General features: G+C 36.2%; 1 protein-coding gene across 1 annotated transcript; it reads right to left on the bottom strand.

Annotated features, from left to right (window-relative positions):
- Nucleotides 1-3530: 3530 nt before the first annotated feature.
- LOC121875764 (kelch-like protein 5) lies at nt 3531-9773 on the bottom strand. The gene is made up of 4 exons (XM_042380449.1): nt 9710-9773; nt 5679-6087; nt 4819-5066; nt 3531-3800 (listed from the first exon to the last, which is right to left on the bottom strand). Exons 1-4 carry the CDS (start codon nt 9771-9773, stop codon nt 3619-3621), a joined length of 903 nt encoding a protein of 300 aa, XP_042236383.1. The 3' UTR covers nt 3531-3618.
- Nucleotides 9774-10572: the final 799 nt, after the last annotated feature.

Raw genomic sequence — 10572 nt, 5'->3', positions numbered from 1 at the left:
TATAATCAAGATATCAAACTTTGGTTAACAGATCCTTAAGCAGCACATTCAGGAGTACCTATACTGAAATTTTGAACAAAATCCATTTTTTGGCCGAAATTACGAAAATTGTAAGTCTATAGCCTTAAAGGATTTTTGGCCAAAAATACGTTTTCTCTCTGAACTAAAATTTAATGTGCCTAACTATTTAAGTACATCCAGAATAATACACAAGCACCAAGACATGACCTCGAAAACCCATAAGTAGCGAGTAATTAGCATGGCAAAAGTAATTAAAATATTCTAAAAATCATTTGAACATTTTCTAAAAGCCATTTGAACAAGTTATAATCAAGATATCAAATTTTGGTTAACAGATCCTTAAGCAGCACATTCAGGAGTACCTATACTGAAATTTTGAACAAAATCCATTTTTTTGGCCGAAATGACAAAAATTGTAAGTCTAAAGCCTTAAAGGATTTTTGGCCAAAAATACGTTTTCTCTCTGAACTAAAATTTAATGTGCCTAACTATTTAAGTACAGCCAGAATAATACAAGCACCAAGAAAATGACCTCGAAATGTCCATAAGTGGCGGGTAATTAGCATTTAAAAGTAATTAAAATATTCTAAAAATCATTTGAACATTTTCTAAAAGCCATTTGAACAAGTTATAATCAAGATATCAAATTTTGGTTAACAGATCGTAAGCAGCACATTCAGGAGTACCTATACTGAAATTTTTAACAAAATCCATTTTTTGGCCGAAAATGACAAAAATTGTAAGTCTATAGCCTTAAAGGATTTTTGGCCAAAAATACGTTTTCTCTCTGAACTAAAATTTTATGTGCCTAACTATTCAAGTACATCCAGAATAATACACAAGCACCAAGAAATGACCTCGAAAACCCATAAGTGGCGAGTAATTAGCATTGCAAAAGTAATTAAAATGTTCTAAAAATCATTTGAACATTTTCTAAAAGCCATTTGAACAAGATTCCTGGAATACCTAAAGGCCGGTTATGAATCATAAGCAACGTTCGAATACCTATACTGAAATTTTTGAACAAAATCCATTTTTGTTGGCCGTAAATTGTGAAGTCTAAACCTTAAAAGGATTTTGGCCAAAAAAATACTTTTTCTCTCTGAACTAAAATTTAATGTGCCTAACTTTTTAAGTACATCCTGAATAATACACAAGCACCAAAAAATGACCTCGAAAACCCATAAGTGGCGAGTAATTAGCATTGCAAAAGTAATTAAAATATTCTAAAAATCATTTGAACATTTTCTAAAAGCCATTTGAACAAGTTATAATCAAGATATCAAATTTTGGTTAACAGATCCTTAATCAGCACATTCAGGAGTACCTATAATGAAATTTTGAACAAAATCCATTTTTTTGGCCAAAATAGAAGAAAATTGTAAGTCTATAACAGCCTTAAAGGATTTTTTGGCCAAAAATACATTCTCTCTGAACTAAAATTTAATGTGCCTAACTATTTAAGTACATCCAGAGATAATACACAAGCGCAAAATGACCTCGAAACCCACAAGTGGCAAGTAATTAGCATTGCAAAAGTAATTAAAATATTCTAAAATCATTTGAACATTTTCTAAAAGCCATTTGAACAAGTTATAATCAAGATATCAAATTTTGGTTAACAGATCCTTAAGCAGCACACTGAGGATTACCTATACTGAAATTTTTAACAAAATCCATTTTTTGGCCGAAATGACAAAAATTGTAAGTCTAAAGCCTTAAAGGATTTTTGGCCAAAAATACGTTTTCTCTCTGAACTAAAATTTAATGTGCCTAACTATTTAAGTACATCCAGAATAATACACAAGCACCAAGAAATGACCTCGAAAACCCATAAGTGGCGAGTAATTAGCATTGCAAAAGTAATTAAAATATTCTAAAATCATTTGAACATTTTCTAAAAGCCATTTGAACAAGTTATAATCAAGATATCAAATTTTGGTTAACAGATCCTTAAGCAGCATATTCAGGAGTACCTATACTGAAATTTTGAACAAAATCCATTTTGGCCGAAATGACGAAAATTATGAGATCTATAGCCTTAAAAGGATTTTTTGGCCAAAAATACGTTTCTCTGAACTAAATTTAGTAACTACTTCTATTTAAAAGTACATCCAGAATAATACACAAGCACCAATTATTGACCTCGAAAACCCATAAATTGGCGAGAGTAATTAGCATTGCAAAATGATGCAAAATATTCTAAAAATCATTTGAACATTTTCTAAAAGCCATTTGAACAAGTTATAATCAAGATAACTAAATTTTGGTTAACAGATCGTAAGCAGCACATTCCAGGAGTACCTATACTGAAATTTTGAACTTAAAATCCATTTTTGGCGAAATGAAGAAGAAGAAAATTGTAAGTCTATAGCCTTAAAGGATTTTTTACCAAAAATACGTTTTCTCTCTGAACTAAAATTTAATGTGCCTAACTATTTAAGTACATCCAGAATAATACACAAGCACCAAGAAATGACCTCGAAAACCCATAAGTGGCGAGTAATTAGCATTGCAAAAGTAATCAAAATATTCTAAAAATCATTTGAACATTTTCTAAAAGCCATTTGAACAAGTTATAATCAAGATATCAAATTTTGGTTAACAGATCCTTAAGCAGCACATTCAGGAGTACCTATCAGGGCTGGTCGGTCAGTCGAATTTGACTTGTGGGTGGGTCGGTAGGTGTCGAACTCCGACTCCGACTCCGACTGAAGCTATTCTGTTCCTAAGAACAAATATATGAACTCAGGCATATTCATTGCAGTGATTCCACTGATCCCACTAATTTTCTTAAATTATTAAAGAATTTATTTCCATTTTATAAGCATTATTATGAATTTATTGTAGCAGGCACAGTATAGCACTATAATTTTGGACGATAGTCTCTTCTTTACCATTTGAAATTTTGAATTATATCAAATTTTGTTTCGTTGAAAACTGCACAGAGGCTCTCAGCTACAAAACAATTAGCTACAACCTGTTTTTGGTGAGATTAAGGCAAATTTAATTTAATAACTTAATCATGTAAGGTTTATCCATTTTCCTTAATAAGGTATTCATTTCTTTAATGTGCATAAATATATAACTTTACATTAAAAGGAATTGTAGGATCATCATTTAGATCCACATCAGATTATGAGCTTAAACAAAATTCATATGCTGAGATCGAACTTTTAGATATACATGTAAATGGTGTTTTCTAGTTAATATCTTGAATTCTTAATAAATTTATTTTTCTTTTGATTGAAACTTTGAAAGTCAAGCCTATCATCTTTTTGTAGTTCTTAAATATCGTCCAGATCATTAATAAAGCAGTATAGCCACGGTGTTTTACTTTTTACCTATGCAGGTTACAACATACAAATTACAATTAGGATGGTAGAAATAGTTGTTACAAATAGGCCTAAGAGTCGGAGTCGGAAGCATAAAAATTTGAGGAGTCGGAGTCGAAGGTTTTGTCTTCGACTCCACAGCCCTGCTGAAGAGGGTAACTAAAATAAGAATTGGCCCTCGAAAGGTTTTGAGCTTGACACCACTGGTTTACAGTACAGTATACTGAATCAGTGACAAAATTTTGTAGAACCAACTAGCAGATCAAAGTGAGAGAGACTTACCTGTGTAGCAGTAGTTGACCAGGGTGAGGAGAGCATCTGAGTCCATATCTCTCATGGCTACTTCCTCCTGGGTGGCCTCAAGTACAGGAGATGTGAACATGACAGCAAAGTAATCACTCGCCGCACTCAGCACCAGTCGGTGAGCTCTAATGCGGCGACTTCCTGTACAGAAAATAAATGCGCATTCATGCACAATAACTTTCCCATCAAATTTGCTAGCATTTATGATTTAAAATACACCAAAATAAAAAAGCCTGCTGACATTACTGTATTCTAAGGTGTGCAGTGCAAAACAAAAAATCCTGTGAACATGGCATAAGCCCAATTCACAACACTTCACTACTAGATTAATGTCGACAAAATACCTGCTCGGTTCTTAATGTGAATTATTACAGGGCTAATATTACATCAAAATGAGGAGATGCATTCAAGTCTCATTTAATCCTTCTTGAAATTGGTACTTTCCAAATCTGTACAATAAACTTATCATCAACCCAGCATTTGCTTCCAACCTCTTTCTTTGTTCAGCTCAATTATTTAGTCTCATCTCAATATTCATTCTACCAAAATTTTCAGAGTACTGTACAGTACATCCCTCAGTAAATGTATTACATTACATGTACAGTATACAGTAATCTCCCCCTTAGGTAAAATCTCTGATCCCTGGAACTCTCCAATAGCCAGAATGATTTTTTTTTCTGGGGATGAGAAATTCGTCTCCATACCCAGAAATATCTCATTCCCGGAGGAGCTCTGTACTAATCATTCCGGCTAGCAGGGATATCACTATTGTATACTGTGTATAATTCCACACTTTCTGATCATTTAGGTCAATATGAACATGTCCAAAATTTCTTTCATAATAACAAGCTCCTCCTATTTGTTGTGCTGGTCATAAGCAGAACTGACCCTCAGGTCTTCTTTCCCTCTACATAAAACATGCACTTTTCTTGTTTTGTATTCCCTAATCATGAGCTTTACTGTACAGTATTTCCTATTAATATTTGGTTGCTATTATATTCTGCACAGGTGTGTACAATGTATTACATATCATTCATGTTTCACATTTGTATTAATCTCTGAATACTGTACTGACATTTCCTGTTTTTTTCCAAATTTAAAACAATCTAATCTATTTCCTGTAATAAATAAAAATGTTCATCACACTAGTTTTACTAACCTGCCACCAATGTAACATCACAGAGCTGGCCCCGGGCATAGTATGCTTCCATACGACGCAAAGCTGCCTCTGCATGTCGTGGAGAGCGAAACAGTTCATCATGCACACTGCCACCTAGTGAGCTCAGTGATGCCACCGACCCTCTGGGTCCTGCACGGCCCGTGCCCACACCCGGAGAAGGAGAACGTTCAGCTTCCTTCATCCTGCAGGTTACGCCTAAACACGGTGAAGGCGTACTGACATAGTACCTGTAAATAAAACAGTGCCAATGGCTTATTAGAAAACATACGAGAAAAAAGTTCACACTAAAAATATACATAACAGTGAATCAGTCATGTGGCGGTAAGTTCTGTACCGTATATATGACTTAAATTAAGAGTTACGGAAACAGATGCACTCGTCACTTTTAAGGACTGCTTCCACTAAAACAATAAGACTATCACTGGTAAAAAAACTACTATACTCTCCCAACAGATCAATAATAACTCATATAAACACTGTAAATATGCAAGATAAGTATTGTATCAAATTAGCAGAGTGCAGTACATGCTGTATTTGCTACTTTACAAACCTGTACAACAGATAAAGGTGTCAATAATACTGTATCTAATATTACAACAACACCTACAATAAATATGACTGAAGTAACTGCTACCACTACAGTACAGTACGTATATCACTATTGTACAGTTAATACTGTATCTTCCTTTGGTACAAATTATTTCCAAATAAACTACAGTGGCTAAAACTTAAAGACAATATGAGAAACAATAAATGTATAACACACAGTAATAAGTGTTACTACTGAAGCATGTGAATGAACATTACAAGTTGCTCCAGGTGGCATTAAATATTGGTACCTGGCATAGGGAGCATTGCAGGAGTAGAGGTAGGCAGCAGCATGGGCATCACTGGCTAAGCTAATAGGACGAGACACAACAACTGAGTGAGTGTGTCGTTCCCGTGGTGTGGGCGGGGTAGAAGCCTCTGACGTCAACAACAATAAGTCAGGTGAGGTTAGACGACATCCACTACCTCCCACATAAACACTCTGCGTCCTTCTGGGAGACTGAGCCCCCCGTGGCATTGCGCTCTCTTCTGCAGGAGGGTTGGCGCTGTACCACCACTCCAGCACCACTGTCCTGCACCACTGCCACACCCTGGGGCCACTGCCACACCCCAGGACCACTGCCACACCCTGGCACCACCACACCACGTCAACCGAGGAAGACACTTCTCCACAAGCTATATCACAATCCTGATATTCAACTGTTCATTAATAAAGTTACAGTGCAAAGTTTGCTCACATTAGATATTTATAGCACATTATATCCCTGTGGGCCATAAGTCACTGCATGGCAATGTCTAAGAGAAGATGAAGAAGCGAACAATAGATGTGTCTCACAGCATGGTATAATACAAATTATAGATGACACCATAGTGAGAACCGTACTGCCAACTTTTTTCAGCCACTCATTAATTTTACACCAGCAGCAACCAGGGGTATTGCATCAGTGACTGTAGTCACTTCTGAAGCAATTCTTGGCGCAATTATGGTTATCTTGAATATTGCTTTAATAGCCTTGGTTTATTATTAGAGCAGCCAAAATTCTCCAAGATAATCCAAACGTCAACTGTCTTTCACATTGCCACAATGGTATTGAGGCAAAGTTCACTGAAAAGTCAATTGTTTCACAAGCAGCTTAATGTGGCTGTCCAGTCACCTCAAGATCACCTTTAATAACACCTAAGCTGCCTTGCTAACCATTCATTTTACTTACATATACAAGCCCGTACAGTGCTATACTGTACTAGAAATGTACATTAATGCATTTAATCTACTGTTATTTAAATTCTTTTGCTTCCAGTTCTGTCAAAGGCATTTTCCAAGCTAAATAAAACACCACAAAAAACACATCAATAAGATTGGTTTGCATTACAATAATATGTCCATTTATTAACGACAAATTGCATGTTAAACATTCAACCGTATGGATTCCAGACCGACGCATTACATTCTAATATTGTACTGTACTGTATTAAGGTATAGAAAGCACTGGACAAGGACCTAAAATGAAAATAGAATCACATAGGATTTTGGTGCTGACTATCACACTCTTCAAACCAACAGTGACAAGTGAAATGAAGTCAATGACAAGTGTTAATAGTAGTATACAGCATCCAGACACAGGGCCCCATACAATCATCCAATGAGGATGGAAAGGAGGGGCAAGGCCAGGAATACACCATGTTACACAATTCACGATTTGTAATTTAATGAGGGGATACCGGTATTGATCAGGATGTGGATATTTTAAGGTACCTATACTGGATGCTATAAAAATATACACACAGTACTAAATTACAAATAGAGTAAATTATATTAAATATAAAATAATTATCAACTGCAGTTCCTTTTGGTAGACAAAAGTATGGTTACAAATGACTTCCAAAGAAAAATAAACCCAGCCCTATATCTCACATACAGTATATACCACAAATCCTTCTGTAGATCAACAATTTTCTCCCAATTTTCCAACTTAACAATACTGTACAGTACAGTACAGCACTGAACAGTACATATACAAAAACCATAATACACTACTGTACTACTGATTTTTGTCAAACTAAAGATTTCCAAAAAATTGGTCTTTAGCAGCATTGTAGTGTATTGTAAACTACAGTACAGTATACAGTACTGTTATAATGTGTCAAGAAGGAACTGGAAACATTTATAATTCTCTGCTGTGTTGCACCAGTAATAACAGTTAGCAACATATACAGTACTGATATAAAAAGAAAAAAATTTCTTACATATTTCTAATCACACATAAGTTAAAATACCTGTACTACACAACATATTAAACTGCAGAAAAATAAAACTAGGTGAATACATTAAATACTATAATGAAAAATTCTCTCCTGAGTTACGTAGTGTCAACTAAATCCTTTTTAGTACCTCTGTATGATGGTGGTGGATATCCCCCCCCCCCTCTCCTCCTCTCCCAATCCCCATCTGTGGACAGCTCAGGTAACCACAAAAACAGACACCAGATTACGACCACAAATTAATCAAAGGGTCGAGGGTTGGTAACTGAGGATGATCGGCTGTGACTGCCGTGGCTGCCTGACTCACCACTGACATTAAATGCTACTTCTTCACATAATAAAATACCCAGTATTCAATACCATATCAATCAGTTCTATCTTCATCATAAGCAGTGAGTCAGAAAACCACCGTTTATGTAGCAGATCATCTTCAAATTTAGGTTTGCAAAGATATACTGTATTGTATACAGGTTGCCCTCACTTATACCCGCTTCACATGTAAGCATTTTATTTATCACCACCATTTTATTTTGTAACAAGCTAGGGTCCAAATGAATTTAGCCGTGAATTGTAGTTTTCACCTACCCTGAGTATAATAATCATTTCTCACAAATCACACGAATGCCATCAGATAACAAACCATTACTGTACTCGTGTATCATTTCCAGAATCTTGAATTTCACGTTGCTACAGTACCAGTACCTCAGTATGTATTCTGTATATTCACCGTACATTTTGAATATCCATCTAGACCTTCACCATACATTCTAAATATCCATCTACAGTATATCTTCATTAAACATCAAAATTGTCCATCTCTAATTCATTATACTGTACAATTAAATGATCTCTAATTCACTACATTCTGTACATTCATTAATATTACATAGACATATAACAATACCTTAATTTTACTGTATACCATACCTTCATTATACTTTATGTACATTCAGTAGCTATGCACTCTTCATTATTCATTCTGCACATCTGTATACGGTATTCGTTCATTATAAATTTTGCAACATTCATATATTCTTAATTATTCATTATGCATTCATATATAACATCATTATACATTCTGCACATCCATACATTCCTTCTTTATACATTCTGCACATCCATACATTCCTTCTTTATACATTCTGCACATCCATACATTCCTTCTTTATACATTCTGCACATCCATACATTTAATTATGCATTCTGCATACCCATACATTCCTTCATTATATATTCTGCACATTTATCTTTATCACCACTATGCATTCTAACTTTAGCAAATGTTATGAACACCAAATACATACATGTACGCTGGTTTGATGACCACCTGTACACACACACACACACACACACACTATAAAACTGCATCACCCAACATACACGAAGCTCTGGTAAACAGTTGGTAACAGATGACTTGAGGAAGATTAGCTATGCCTTGTCTCTATAATTTATTCGTCATGTAATGTGGGTAAGGTTATGATGTGACCCTGAATACAAGGTTGCGAGTCAATACTTGAAAACTAAAAAGGAATAATGAAATACTGTACACTATATATTTTTTTTTCTAAATATGTACCAGTACTGCCTCTCAGACGGTAAATTGTCCTAAGAGAGACTAATTTCTCTGCTAAATGACCTTGGAAGCATGGTCAATAGTCGCGCGTGAAGAACGGAATCAAAAGAAGAGAGCATGACTGAGAGGAAGTAACAAAGAGAGGTGTTAGAGACAGCTATTGTACTAGAGATATACGAGGCTTTGACAGAGATAGTATGTACTGTAGCTATCGTTATAAAGAGAGGGTGTGACAGAAAGAGGGTGTCACGGGGTCATTTTACAGAGGGACTTGTGTGAGTCGTAACACAAGAGGATTGAACAGAAATGTCGTGACACTCTGATGCGGGACTGACGGAGCAGTAGTCTAACATACAGATGGATTTTGATCGTTTCACAAACCTGCTGAGTTAAACATCCTCCCTTCCCCCAATAATTCACTTTCATTGCTCACTCCCCCTCCATCTCCTCCGCTCCCTCTCCCTCCCCCACCCCACTACTCAAACATACTATCGCTGCTCCTTCCTTCCCACTCTCCACTCCGCACCTCCCACTCAGTCTCCCCACTTCCCATCTCTTACCCATTCTTCCCACTCCCTATCTCTCACTCAGCCTCCCTAATCTCTACCAACCCAGCCCCCTACTTCGCAGCTTGCTTCCTCCCTCCCCCCTAGTCCCACTCGCTCACTCACTCTCACCACTCACGCATGCACTCACCGCACCCCCAGTGTCAAGACCTGACTGAATTACTCAGAATAGGCGAACTGTACTCCAAGCTTTGTAAATAAATTTGTTAACCGTAAACACTGCTCTTTCCCTCCTTTATGCACTCTTACCGCTCCCTTTTTTACTTCACCCTTCAGTCCTTCCCTATATGTGTAACGAATGGCGAAGTAGGTTGGGCTCATCAATATTAACCATCTAACTTGCAAATGACCTTTCTCTCGTATGCTGTTTCACTCACTCCCAGTCTCTGCCTCTCTTCCTCTCATTTTACATTCACTCGCTCCCATTTTGTTCCTCAGTCACTCACATGCACTCCCGTGGTTCCTTTATTACTCTCACTCCCACAATGTCTCTCACATTCAACACTTAACCTAACCCTTCTCTCTTATGTCTCTAAATATTCTTTCTCTTGTGTTCCTCCTGCGTTAGCTCCTCTTGGTGGGGGTCTCAGGTATGCCTATGTTGTCGGAAATTCTTCAACACTCTGTATTATCTATATTATTCATCTTAAAACAATAGGATATTTCCCTCTACTTCAGTTCTCAAAATATCGCATGTCAAATTTATCATTATTACTTTTATTATTATTATTAATAATATTATTATTATTCATCCAGTCTTTGTTGTTTACACCTGTCTACATTATG

This window comes from Homarus americanus, unplaced genomic scaffold (genome assembly GCF_018991925.1).
Source record: "Homarus americanus isolate GMGI-L3 unplaced genomic scaffold, GMGI_Hamer_2.0 scaffold22250, whole genome shotgun sequence".
NCBI lineage: Eukaryota > Metazoa > Arthropoda > Malacostraca > Decapoda > Nephropidae > Homarus > Homarus americanus.
Note: the sequence above shows the minus strand (reverse complement) of the source record. Positions and strands in the feature narration are given on the sequence as shown.